We start from the raw sequence: 13925 nt of genomic DNA on the forward strand, positions 1-13925 counted from the left end.
ATCTGCACCAAACTGTGGGGGGATGGACAGAGGGGGACACCCCCTCCTTGGCGTGTCACTATCCTGTGTGCCCCAGCCACGGCTTTCAGAAAGGCACTGAGCACCGTACGACGGGGCTGGTGGCATCAGGATTTTAAGATTGTGATGCGCTCACTGCATCCGAGGCGGTGGCAGCCACTCTTGGTCCTTATTCTCCTGTCTCATGAAGGGATGGAGAGGGGAGGGGGGTCCCAGCTCCTCAAGGGGGGACACCCAGCTGTCTCCTCTGCCTCCTGTGTGGCACGATGCTGCAGCCCCGGACACCTGTGCAGGAGCCCTGGCCTCGTGGGAGCTCGGAGGCAAGCCATGCCCCTCTGCAGCCCCGTACCATCGCGATGGTCCCGATGCTGAAGGGGCTCCCACTGCCCGCAGGGGAGCATCACCCGTGGCCGAGATCCTAGCCAGGATGTCCCAAGCTAGGGTCCGCCCTGGTGCAGGCTCCCCAAGACCCATCGAGAGGGAGAAAAAGGTCAAGCCTCCACAGCAGGCTTTGGCCCGTGATGTAAAGGCTGGGAATTTCCGGGGTGTAATGTTTGCATCTGTATAAACATGCAGATGGAGTGCACCCACGGGCAGCTGCCTCTGATGGGTGAGGGAGATAATGATCCGCTTCCGCCAGCACGGAAACTCTCGGAGGAAAGGGCAAGGCAGCGCGTCCCTCCCCGGCACGTCTCTGTGATTTACGCTATGAGCCCGGCTCGGGGGATGCTGTGGCCCCCCCAGGGCTGTGGGCAAGGGGGCACACATCCGTGGGACATCCCTGCGGGCTCCTGGCAGCTGCAGGCAGGGAGGTGGAAATGATGCCCCAGGGCACCAGGCACCCCGGCGGAGCTGGACCGCTGACACCAGGGCAGGATCAGGGTGGCCTCGCCATCCCCGCGGTCTCTGGGTGCTGTCCTGCCCCGGAGTGGGGTGACACCGCCTTTGACAATCCCGACCAGTGAGACTGGGAGAGGCCAGCCCAGCCCCGAGCCGGCCACGGCATCCTGGCACCCCTGCCCGCTCCCAGCGGTTTCGGCAAACCCTGCTGCCTGTCCTCTCCCGGCGGCAGAAACCAGTCCTGGGGCTCACGCCCAGCACCGCCTGGCACCGGGTTGCAACAGCCCTGGGAGCGGGCGGCTCTTCCCGCACCAGCGTGGGGTACCGGCACCCCTCGGCAGGAGGGTTCACTGGGCTGGGGAAGGTCATGCACCCCAAATGCACCGTGCGGTGTCCCTGTGGATAAGGGTCCTGGCCAGGGATGTGCTGCAGAGGGCTGGCCTGCGGCAGGGTGTAAAGCAGAGCTGCACCCCTAAAGGCGTGTAGGGATGAGGCCCCGGCAGTGGCAGCTGTCCCAGGCGGAGGACTGTGCCTCCTCAGGGGACCTGTCACCGGGCTGGGAAGCAGCAGGTGAAAAGGATTTTGGCACCGGCACATCCTTCACAGTCATTCGGAAAGGATTCTGAGCGGGATCAGCCTTAATTCACTCCCTTCTCCCAGGCAGCTTCATTAATGCCTGACGAGCAATGCCTGTGGGCTGTCACCCCGGGCACGGGCGCATCCTCCTGGGTGGCTGCTGGGTGCCATGGGGCTCCGCACCCACCTGTCCCGGGTCCGCCTGCCGGCCTCCTCCCTCCTCTTTGTCACAGCGTGGCTGGCGTGGTGTCGTGGTTTAACCTCAGTCGGCAACTGAGCCCCACGCAGCCGCTCGCTCACTCTCCCCCCACCCCGCAGTGGGATGGGGGAGAGAATTAGAAGAGTAAAAGTGAGAAAACTCGTGGGTTGAGATAAAAACAGTTTAATAATTAAAATAAAATAATAACAATAACAATAATAATAATAATATACAAAGCAAGTGATGCACAATGCAGTTGCTCACCACCCGCCGACCGATGCCCAGCCAGTCCCCGAGCAGCGGCCCCCCCAGCCAGCTTTCCCCCGTTTATGTGCTGAGCATGACGTCCCATGGTATGGAATGTCCCTTTGGCCAGTTGGGGTCAGCTGTCCCCCCCTGTGCCCCCTCCCAGCTTCTTGTGCACCTCCAGCCTGCTCAGTCGGTAGAGCATGGGAAGCTGAAAAGTCCTTGACTAGTGTAAGCACTGCTCAGCAACAACTGAAACATCGGTGTGTTATCAACATTGTTCTCATCCCAAATCCAAAACACAGCACTGTACCAGCTACTAGGAAGAAAATTAACTCTATCCCAGCTGAAACCAGGACACATGGGCTGGGGTGGCCCAGGGGGAGCCACCTGGTCCAGCCCTGGACCCCAGGGACCGAGGTCTCCTGACTCGTCTCCCGCGGGCACTCACGCCCTGGCTGGAGATGCCACCGGCCACCACCAAGTCCTCAGAGACCCGCCGTGCAATGCCTGCGGGACGCCTCGGCTCGGGCAGCAGTGGCCAGACAGATGGATTGTCACCACCTCTACCATTTGGTGTTTTCCCCAGTTAGTCCCCAAGTGTCCCCGCGTTACCTGGAGCAGGGAGGAGCGGTGGGTGCAGGACCTGGCCCCTGGGGGGGCTGTCGGCCTTCCTGGGACATGCGGGATGGGGGCAGACGGATGCATTTTGTAATCCCCGAGACTCACCTAATCCCCAGGTCCCGGCCACCCCGGGCTGGTCCCATGGGGCCGTGCCTGATGGGGAGATGCAGAAATAAAATAGGCATCGTGCAGCAGGTTGATGCTCATTTGTGTCTTTTGCATCACCCTGAATCAGGGACCTGTCTGCCTGTCTTGCTGTCTGCCCGTCCTGCTCTCTGCCCATCCCACTCACAGCTGGATATGGGGAAGCACGGCGGGGCCAGCTGTGACCTCACCGCTCCAGGATAATTTACAGGGACCAGCCCCCCCGCTTCAAACAGTTTCCATCTGCGCTTGCTCCCAGAGCTTTCCTAATAGTCTAAAGGATCATTTGGAGGCTTGGGTATGACCAGACGACCTTAAACAGGGCGGGGAGGCAGGGAAACCCATGCAAGAATTGTGCCCCAAATTATATAAATTATATAAATAATTAGAAATGCTGAAGCCTGTTGGCAGTGGCTGAGGAGGGGAGCAGCGCGTGTCGCCACAGCCTGTGCTTAGCGCAGGTCAGTGACGCCTGCAATTAGCTTTAAATAGGTTGTTGTGGCAGGTTAACCATTGATTATAACCATCATTAACGATTATAACCATCATTAACAGCCACTGCAAGTGAAAGGCGAGGGGAGGACCTCACTGGTAGGGGGGGTGAAGGGGTCATCCTGCTAAAATAAATGCTCGGTTTATTGAACCGGGGGCCATGCCAGGCAGGGAGAGCCCCCAGCTGACGGCCGCACACCGGTGGTGGGACGCCTTTGCCGGGTGCTGTGGGGGTCCCGTGGCGGAGGCACTCACCGTGCCGTGCCCCGAGCGGCTCTAACCCCCCCCAGGGGGGACTTGGACCTGCCGGCTGGAATTAGCCATACCACAGCATCCCTGGGCAGCGGCACAGCCGCTCCGTGCCTGGCTGGCACCGCAGAACTGGAGACATCGGCAGGGTTTAGCTGGGGGGGAGCCGGGAGAGGGGCGATCACATGCTCACCCGCCCGGGATTAGATGTGGCTGGCTGTGCCGGGGAGCTGTGCTGGGGAGCTGTGCTGGCCGCCGGCGCTCTGAGCCCATGGCCCCGGGCAGCGGGAGCCGGCCGTGGTGGCCCTAAGGGCTCGGTGGGGACGGGTGGCCCTGGATGATGTCCTACCTCCAGCCACCCGGCCAGGACCTGGAGCACTTCGATGGGCTTTCTCTCATTTACTGGTAAGCAGGGCAGGATGCTGCCACACCGGTAACAGGGCATTGCTCGGCGCCTCAGACCCCGTCTTCGGGAGCAGCGTTAGCCCGTGGAGGGAGAATGCATTCAGTGAGCCCGCAGCTTTTTGCAGGATTTAATTCAATTCATTTTGGTGGCCCCTCTCCAGAGGGCAGGGACTCACGGGGGTCCCGCAGCATCGGAGCTCCCCTAGGAGGGGCAGCGCACAGGTGAGGCCGGTATCGGCCAGGGGTGGGGAAGGGGATTTATTTTGCAGACAGCAGCTGGGGAAGCACCTACAGTCTCTGCAAGCAGCCGTGGGTGCTCTTGCTCCTGTTGCAGCCCCAGTGCTGGGCTGTCCCATCTGGCAAAACCAGCCTCCCCAAAGGGGCCACGTCCACCCTGTGCCAGTGCCCAGGGGGACAGGTGGGTGCGGAGCAGGAACCCCGATGTGGGTGCGGGGAAGGCGGTGGGCACGGCAGAGGGGACGGGAGGTGAAGGTGGGCGCTGGGCAGCTGCAGATGTCTATGTAGGGCAGAGAGAGCGGGCGGGAGCACGGCCGGGGCCAGGGTTCAGACAATGCGACTTTAGCCGATTAACTGGGGGTCAGTGGGCCGGATCCAGGGCCACCCTGAGGTTTGGCAGAGGCTTTCTTGGGCTGGCTGATCCTGGGCATCCTCCCTGGGGACCGAGAGCCCAGGGCACCCTGCGGTCACTGGGGACCATGGACGCTGCTGGGGCACAATCTGTCTCCTGCTGAAGTAGGTCATGGGAGCAAGGGCTGGGGGGGCTGGGGGGTGGCAGCACCCCACGGGGGTGCAGGCAGGCTGGTGAGGGCAGCACCCTGGGCTAACCGCTACCTTCACCTGAGAGGTTGGTTTGGGGCACTACGCCGATGCCTCCCTGCTGCTTTTGGGAGCAGAAAAGGCAGAATCCGTTGCCGGTCAGAAGGAGGTAGTGCAGGACAGGCTTGACCTCGTGGGGTGCACTCTGGGGAGCACTGCCAGGTTGGTGCCACCGATGGGTGCTGATGTTGTGGGGCCACGGTGTGCATACCAGGGCTGGGGAAGTCAAGGCAGTGCTATACCCCTGCCCGGCAGCATCAGCAGCCTCACCGGGGTCTCCCGGGCATCCCTGGCCCCATGGAGCTGCTAAGTCCTGCTTCCCTGCACTTGCAAGGCAAAAATGCTCAAAAACCATTTTCTACATCAGAAATCTGCTCATATGTTGGGGTTTCAGGTCAAAACCTGCTGGGTTGCGCTTTGTGTGGACGGAGAGCCCTGGCCGAGGGGCGGCCGGCTTTGTGCCGGGGGACCAGCCTCCACATGTGACGGATGCCGGCTGTGCCAGCCGGCGTTTGGCTGTCTGGCAGCTCTGCCGGTACACGGCGGAGGGTGGCGAGCAGATGGCGGGGAGATAACACCTCCCCAGTGCTCCGATAAGTATGGCCCCGCTCTGCCACTGATTAAAAGATTAATTTTGAAGTTTGAAATAGGAATTTAATAAATAAACATGAGCCGCCAGCGGGACCTCACCCAGCATGATCAGGGCATGGGGTGGTGATTGACACGGTACGTGGTGGGACTGGCAGCTCATCTCTGAGCACCGGTTTCTCCTGGATGTGATGCCAGCGTGGTCCCGCGGGGCTCTCCCGCTCGGCTTCGCTCCTCCGGAGAGCGGCTGCTGGAGGCCGTAAGCAGGTTTTGCAATGGTGGCTTTTATGCAGGAGCTTTGTCAGACCTAGTGGGAAATAAAACAGCCCCAAAGGTGCCCATCGATGCGGGGCAGGTCTTGTGGTTGGCGGCCGGACCATGCTGTGTGTGCCCCAGGTGGGTGCGGACCCGCTGCCGGCTCCTCACTGGGCACGGCCGGGGTGCAAGACCAGCCCGGCACTTCCCCCAATCCTCTTTGCATTATTATTGCTGCCATGATTAGGGCTTGTGCCAGGGTCTGGGTTTGAGCACAGGGATGTTCGCAGCTCAAGGACAGGTCAAAGCTCTTCCCAAGCCTCTGCGCCAGCCTCTGCCGCGTTCCCAGCTCAGTAGCGCATTCTGAAATCTTTCCCAAAAATACATTGTTTTCCTGTCTTTCCGTACCCAGCTGTTTCCGTCCCCTCCTTTCCCTCTTCTTTCTTATGGATTCACTTGGGTGAGTTCCCTGCCATTGTTCTTGCATTTTCCCTAATTGGGGAAGTTAATTGATTTGCTGCCCCCCCCCGGGGGACCTGGAGAGCTTGACCCTGAGGACAGACCGGTGGCCTGGCCGGCAGAGCAGGGTCCGCAGCCCCCATCAGTGACCGTCCCCTGTTAATAAGTTTATAACCAGTCCAATCCCACAGCCCAGGGGATTTAGAAAGGCAGGCAGGTTTATAATCCTGTTAACCCTTCACAGGAGCTGATGCCCAAACCAGGGCTGCAGCGTGAGTCCCCAAGCAGAGCAGCAGATCGCCTACCTCATGGGAGGGGGAGGAGGAGAAGGAGGGAGGAAGGCTTCCCCGCGTGCGGTATGCCACCGTGCCTTGGTCCTGCTGGGGTGAAAATGAAGCGCGCTCATTCGAGCTTTCCCCTGTGATTGTATTTAAATTGCATTAATCCCCATCTCAGGTGGGTACATGGGAGGTCTGGGCTGGACCAGATGTTGGGGGACACTTATCTCGGCTGGGTACGGGGCTCTGGCCTAAACACCTTTCCCAAAAAAACCTCTGGCAGACCAAGCCTGACCTTGCTTCCACCTGAAACAGCCTCTCTTCCTAATTACTGCAGGACAGGCTAATTAAAGAGGCCTTTTCCTCAAGCAAAGCCTTTTAAAGCAGCACAGGAAGAGCTGCATGTCGATGGAGGGGTCTGTCCGTGGGAAAACACTCATAATCCCGCTCCAAGCCCCAGCGGCCTCTGAGACCAGCTCTGCTCTGCCAGGCAAGCGCCCGCGAGCTGAGCTGCTTCTCACTGGGCAAGAAGCACGTCCATAAAATGCTCCACCTCGGTTGACTTGATGCATATCTTTCAGGTGGGATCAGCTCCCTCCTGGAAGCCCCTGTCCCCACCGGGGTGTAGGTGATGGGCAGCAGAGACCTGACTTTTAGACAGCAAAGGTTCATTGGGATCAATCCCTCATGCTGAAGAAATCCACTGGCTGAGAAGGACATTGGAAAATGGGATGAAGTTTAGAGGAGGGTGATAAAGGAGGTTGAAGAACAGAAAAGCCTGTCCAGCAGTGAGAGATGGCATCTCCACCTGACCGTGGTCTTGGTGGCCCGGTGGTCCTGGTTCATGGGGCAGATGCCATGGGAGAAGGGGTCTCCCTCCCCAAAGGGTGAGGAGACACATCCAGCCCCGGGTGGAAGCATCTTCCTTCAACAGATGGAGGGAGTAAGCATTGGAAAACTGCCTCAGCTTTAAAACCTCCGCACCTCTCCATCTTTAGACCAACGAGCAGGCTTTGGTTCAGGCAGGAGTGAAGGGTGACCCACACACACAAGGAGTGGGGAGGATGAAACGCTCCTCTATGGGCAAGAGGAGACCCGTGCTCGGCTGCAGGGAGGGGAGCTGGGTTGGCGAGGGGGTGTTAGTATGGGGTAGGGGTGCTACCTCGGAGGAAGGGCAGGTCCCTTTCCCTCCTGGCCTGGAGGACTGAGCCCCTTCGCAAGGAAGGGACACCGCGGAGATGAGGTGTGTGACAATGACCAGGGCTGGCTCTCCGCCTCGGGGAGGAGGGGATGGGTGTGCAACCACACAGGTGGTGGTGGGAAGCAGTAGCAGCCCCGGGGCAACCCCTCTGGTCCCCTGAGATCCCCTTCTTTGCACCAGAGGAAGGGGATGAAGGAGCACCACGGTCTGCGCGGCCATCGGGAGGAGAAAGGTGCCCATAGGGTGCGGAGACATCGATGTGTGACCGCTGCCAGCCGGGCTCGTGGGGATGAGCTTTCTCCATGAGTGGTGTCACCGGGAAGAGGCAGGACCCCGGGCTCGGCGGAGCGGTGTCACCCCGCCGGGGCCGGCAGCACCGCTTCATCTGCTACCACCCCTCTGCCTGCAGGCGGGTGGCCGAGGAGCTGCTGATGCCCAGGGCTGGGGCAGAGGGCACCACAGTGGGTGCACAGAGCTGCCGGTCCCTGGGTGCTCCCCGTAGTACCTGCCTGCTTTCTCCGCCAGTAATTTTGGCAGCGTGGTTTTGTTTGTTCCCTCTTCTGTTCAGACTTGTCTGTGAACGTCCCTGATCTTATGAGCTCATTTGAAGCAGCTCCATGGGTAATATTTATGAAAATGATGTGGTCTGCGCCGTGACTGTGAACAGTGTGCAGTTGCTTCCCAGCTCCACAGTACCTGATTTATTCTGTTTGATTTATTATCAATGCTCTGTAGCTGATCCTGTAAGCAACACAATTGCATTTTCTGTTTTCTAATCAGATGCAAATGCCTCTTCAGCCTACACTAATTTTGTTTTGTCATGAAACGAATGTTGGGTCATTATTAAACAAGTGCTTGATGCTGCCTGGGCAGCCGTTTGTTCCCACCGCGGCTCCCGGTGTTGGTGGGACGCGGGCAGAGACCATAACGTGCTGCCCTGCCGAGGGCTGCACCCTCCCACCTCAAAACTTCTTATTGCCGCTTTCCGGAGCCGAAAGCCCTCAGACAGACCTCACTGCCGCTGCAGGGTGTCTTTCCACCTCTAATTCCCACCCACGCAAACCTGCTCAGACCCTGTTCCTCTGCTAAGCTGTGCACAGAGGCTCCCTGCGGGCTTGGTGATGCTGCTGTCAGCAGAACCCGCCTGTCCCCAGGTCTGGCATCCTTGTGCCATTGCTTCGCCAAGCCCAGGATCCCGCCTGGAGCCATGATTCAGTCCTGGCCCGGACGCCGTGGGAAGAGGAGAGGTGTGCGCTGCCCGGCGTGGTCCCAGTGCAGAGGGCAGGGGTTTAGGGTCAAGTTACCCAGCGAAGGCTGCCCCGAGTCGGGCACGGGCACAGTGGGAGCCAAACCTCAAAGGAGGCAGAAGACAGACCAAAAAAGAAATGCAGAAGAGCCTTTTATCCACGGACAGGCTAACGGCTGCTTTCCCAGAAGGTCCTTTGACCAACACGTAGAGGAGCGGTGGATAATAACGTAGCAGTGAATTGCACTGCTCGTGATTTTCTGTTGGATAGAAAAAGCTCCTCTCATCAACTTTGCTGCATCCCTACCTAAACCATTACTTTGTATCTCTGATCCTAATGGTGCTTTCTAAAGCAAGGCTGAAAACTCCTGCCCTGGGTACTGAAGGGGAGGGAGCCCCGAGGCAGCTCTCCCCTCAGGCAGCACACGGCTTGGCTGGAGGCAGGGAGGATTGCGTAATTGTATTTAGGAGAAAACCCATATTTAAAATGTGCTGCCAGGAAAACTCAGGGGGGAGAGAAGCAGGAGAGAGCATCCTTCCCATGGAGCCTGCAGACCTTCATGAAGGGATTGAAAACAAACACCTTGAAAGTCCAGGAGCTGGTCACTTCAAAGCCTGGAAGTCCAGCGATGCAGTGTCCTGGGCCAAACAGCCCTGCTCTGACACAGCGATATGGGTCCTCTTCAACTGGGGGAGCGGTGGAACTGCCTTCTTGGCTGTGCCACCAGCAGACAGACATCTCCTTTGACGTGCTGGAGACGTTTCTTTAGTTCTAGCTTCAGACAAGGTGGCTTTGCCACCTGCCAAAGGAGCATCATGAGCTGTGGCTTGGGCTGCACAAGCCTTCCAGGTCCCTTTGCCATCAGTCAGTGCTGGAGGCTACGTTGCATGAAAAGATTGGTTCCCAGGTTTTAGCCTCAATGTCGGGGCTGGAATAATTGAGGAGACCGAAGGCTCTATTTCTTTCCTTGTATGGCCTTAACATGACCTGGAGATGATCCTAGAGTGGACAGGCTGCAGAGAACTGTTTGGCTGGGGAGAGCAGCCATTGAACCCCGCAGTTTCAAATGAAAGTGTGTCTCACATGAGACGAGCCTTGAGTGATGTCTCCCCACCGCAATCCTGCATTTTCTGCTGGACGTCTCTCTGCCCCCGTGTTGACCATGTGGTGCCAACGCTCCCAATGACATTAAACCCACGACCTCCACCTGTTGTGGGCCAGCTATTCCCAGCACTGTTTGCTCGTAGTCTGGGTAGGAAGGGCAAGGGGGGACTTGCACGATGAGAAAAAATAACTTTACTGTTGGTTGTGCTTGTCGCAGCCATCCTCTTCCCCTCTTTTCTTTCTGAAACCTAGACATATATACTGCCACCATCTTCTCCACCTGCTTCCTCTTGGTGACGGCCAAAGTTTGACGGTTTGGAGAAGGTGCGATGCCCTGGAGGAGGAGGAGGCAGGATGGTGTGCAGGGCGCAGCCAGCCCCAGTAACAAGGCTGCTTTGCCTCCTTGCCCCTCGGCAGCAAGCAGCAGCTCGGCCAGCTGCTGTGGGGTGGGGGAAGAGCTCCGCTGCAGCAGACACAGTCGCTGGTATGTAACCCACCCCCTTTCTGTGCCTCTCCCCAGCGCTCCCAGTTTCTCTCTCCCCCACTTTCCCCTTCGTGATCTCTTAGAAAAAGGTATTGGAAGTGCACCTGACTTGTGCTACATTTTGCTGTTGGTATTTTTTTACCTTTGGTCCTGGTCTAAGGCATATTTTGATTCCACTCATAGTTTCACCCACCCCTGCTTATACATGCTAGTGTTAAGTAAAGCTGACTGATATAGTTTCACTCAACTTTTTATATTAAAAATATTTTTTCAAGCAAAAATAACTTTTTACATAGAAAAAAAATCCATTTTTTCAATGAGTTCAATGAGTTTTCAAACTCATTTTCCTAGCAGTCAATGAAAAGGTGGACATGCAAGTTAAGCACATGTTTATACGCTGTCCAGCCCTGCAGTGTTAGTTTGTACTTAATTCGTGCTCCTTCCATTCACCCATTTATCTAAAAACGTAAAGTCTTGTCAGCGGTTCCCTGGGGTAAGAAGCCTGAGCTTCCCAGCTGGATTTACTCTGAATTGCTCAGCTAGGTCCCAGCTCGGTACAGAGCTTGAGCGTATGGCGTATCCCCTTTGCCAGTGGGATGTTTGCCTTCAACACCGGTTATACACAGCAGGACTGGGACCCTTGGGCAGGTTATATGTGGCTTATAAATCCTTCCTGAATGTGAGCCCGAGTTTTAAAACACTAAAAAACATCTGAAGCTATTTTGCTGAAGCTTTTTCTAAATAAGACAGATGTTAATCGGCAGGAGGAGCATCAGGGTCTGATGCTTTTGCCAGGGTCAGTCTGTGTTTTGGAGGATGGAGTCGAGGATCTGAGGGTTTGGAGATCAACTGGGAAGCTGAGCCCTGCTCCTCTTCCCTGAGGGCCTCTTTGGTTCGATTTTCATTTACTTCACCACCTCGCAGACAAACGTGTGGTTTATTGCAACATCCCACCCAGCCGGTATGAAGCATCGGCACACGGGAAGGGCGAGCGTGGCTCCAGGTGCAGCTGGCGGCGGTTGGTGGGGCCATGGCTGGACTGCTGAAAGATTTGGTTTCGAAGGCGCTGAGCACCCAAGCCCCAAGCAAACACGTGTCCGCTTAACACTGAGTGTGGAAATTGTTCCCCGAGACGCAGAAACCAGGGTAAATGAATTACTGAATTGCCAGGCAGGGAAATTCTCCCATTTGCCAGCACATTTTGGGGCGGGCTGGCCTGGCTCCAGCGAGTTCTCCTGCAGCCCCTCTGAAGATGGTCAGAGAGGTCACCTTGTCCTGTTGACATTGCCTCCAGCGCTTGCGCTATCCCTTTCCTTCAGCAGTGCTGATTTATTCCAGCCAAGGCTCTGGCCCATGATTCAAAGGGGTAGTTCTGTGAATTAATTTATTAGCAGAGTCTCAAAGGACCTCAGAAGGTTGTACATTGAATTTTGGTGGTGGGATGGAAATTGTCTCTTACTGTGACCAGGATGATTATTAGAGAACTTGGAGTATGATCGTTAGTGTAACCAGCAGTTGGATTCGTGTGTGTCTGCTCTGCCACAAAACTTCCTGGCTAGCCTTGACCGAGTCACTTAGTACCAGAGCTGGGGGTCACCGGGCGCTTGGACCCTCCTGCCTCGATGGAGCGTGATGTTCGGCTCTCTGTGCCCTGGACATCGTCTGCGGGATGGCAGGGGAAAGAGCATCTCCCCGCCGTTGGGTTGCTGTGAGGATGAGTAGCTCTGTGAGGCTCTTGGTGCAGGGGAGGCTGCAGCTGTCCAGCACACTGGGAAACGGCCCCACGTACAACCCCTTGTGCTTAGTCCGATTTGACCAAAGCCTTTGTGCAGACGTGGACTAGGTGCTGGGCATGCCTTGCTTTGGTGGGGGTGCGCGTAAGTTATGCGCCAGATGCTACGTTTGATGTCTAGTTGGCATTATTTATCCTAATTTTGATCTTGCAGCTAAATGAATTCATTTTTTAGGAGAGTTTTGGCCACCTAAAGGTCTAGTCTACTCGGGTTTTTATTATTTCGTCTGAATGCCCCCAAATGGAAGTCACTTTAAAAAAAACAATTAAAATGCAGGAAAACTTTTTGCATTTGTCATTATTTTAAAGCACCTCGAACTTGACCAGCAAGGCTTCACACGGCCATCGGGGAAGCTCTTGCTAATGAAACGAGTTGTTCATGCACGGGAAAAGTAATATCCAACAGCACCAGGTTCAAGGAAACACTTGGCAAAGAGTTTGCTGTCCCAAGCAAGCACGTCCTGATCCCCAGCTGAGCTGGACTGATGTACGCTGGTGCTCAGCTAATGAGGTCTGCTACCACTAACGGGGTCTGGCCCGGAGCCTGTGGAGAGATGCTGCGGGAACAGCACGAGAAAGACACCGTTGATGGAGTCAGGGCCAAGAGCTTACCTGTGACCTTAGCTGTCCCCCAGAGCTGGCAGGGATGCAGGAACCTGTGTCCTCCCACTGCCCGCAGCTCCAGAGGAGCATGTTTCCCGTGCTTCTTCATTTCACACCGTGCCCACCAAGATCACAGCCCTGCTCCACCACAGCCCTGCTCCACCAAGCCGCGAGGTGGCTTGTTCCAGCTCCGTCCCTGCTCACTGGCCGACCTTGGATAATCTCGGTCCGTGCCTCCATCCCCGCATCCCACGGAACGGGGGTCACGCTGCTTCTCTGGCTGGGTGATGTGTGGGGAGATGGGGGTGGAAGAGGCTGTTTAAAGGCAAATCATACTTCTGACCTCCCAACAGATTGTGGAACAGCTGAACTTGCGTTGTATTAAGAAGAAAATGCTGTGGGCTGGAAAAGATGCTAAAAGAAAAAAAGAAAACAACCCTAAACCCCTAAGTGCTACAGTCTGTCATTACTTCCAAAGCTTTGCTATGGATTTTAAGCCTTTAGGGATGGCGAGCACACATGTCCTGCACCGAACGCTGCCCTTCATCCCTGGAGGGGCTGTTCCCAAAGACGCACAATAGGATGCATCCAAATAATTACCCTGTTGTGTTAATGATGAGTGCGACAGCCCTGCTGGGGGGGCTGGCGGAGCTCCCTCCCTGCTTGTTCGGGAAGGCGCTTGCGATGGGCCGTGTTTGGCTTTGGCTTGCGTAAGCTTTAATCTAAAGTTGGAGATGTTTTTAGCTGATCTGTGTTAATGTTGGGTGGAATTAACATGCATACGGGGAGACCACGTGACTCCCTCCGACCTCCCCCCCCTTTTTTTTTTCCCTCTTTTTTTTTTTTTTCATCACTGTAGCGGATTCCTGCCAAATCAGAGTGGCTGGCGCCCAGCAGGGCTGGGCTGCCGCCGCCAGCAAGATGCCCACCGTCTCTGTCCTTTACAAGGGAGCCATCATCATCAGCAGGTAATCCCCCCCGCAGCCGGGGCAGGAATCGGGGAGGGGGCACAGGGCAGCCCTGGGTGTCCCGGTGGCCACCTCTAGCCATGCGTCATCTGCTGTGGCTTCTCCAGGACCAGGGTTAGGTGGCCGAGGCGGCTCGCGTGCAGCAGAAAGAGCTGAGGACACCATCACTAGTGCCTGTTGTTGGGTTTCTTGCGTCTCTAGCATTAGCGAAGCTCGGTTCTGCTCCGCCATTCATGCATCAAATTGGGTATAAAAGTTGATCGTATCAAGTAGGCATCTGCTTTACTGAAACCTCCATCCTTATGTCGCGTTTCAG

General features: G+C 56.6%; 1 protein-coding gene across 1 annotated transcript in view; it reads left to right on the forward strand.

Moving 5' to 3' along the window:
- The first annotated feature begins 13558 nt into the window (after positions 1-13558).
- Positions 13559-13925, forward strand: part of LOC143166444 (syntaxin-binding protein 4-like) — a 37371-nt gene continuing 37004 nt past the window's right edge. Inside the window, exon 1 of the mRNA XM_076350805.1 lies at positions 13559-13609. Within this exon, the coding sequence (XP_076206920.1) occupies positions 13563-13609 (47 nt within the window). The 5' untranslated portion in view covers positions 13559-13562. The remainder of the gene's footprint in view (positions 13610-13925) is intronic.

Source organism: Aptenodytes patagonicus, chromosome 13 (assembly GCF_965638725.1).
Source record: "Aptenodytes patagonicus chromosome 13, bAptPat1.pri.cur, whole genome shotgun sequence".
NCBI lineage: Eukaryota > Metazoa > Chordata > Aves > Sphenisciformes > Spheniscidae > Aptenodytes > Aptenodytes patagonicus.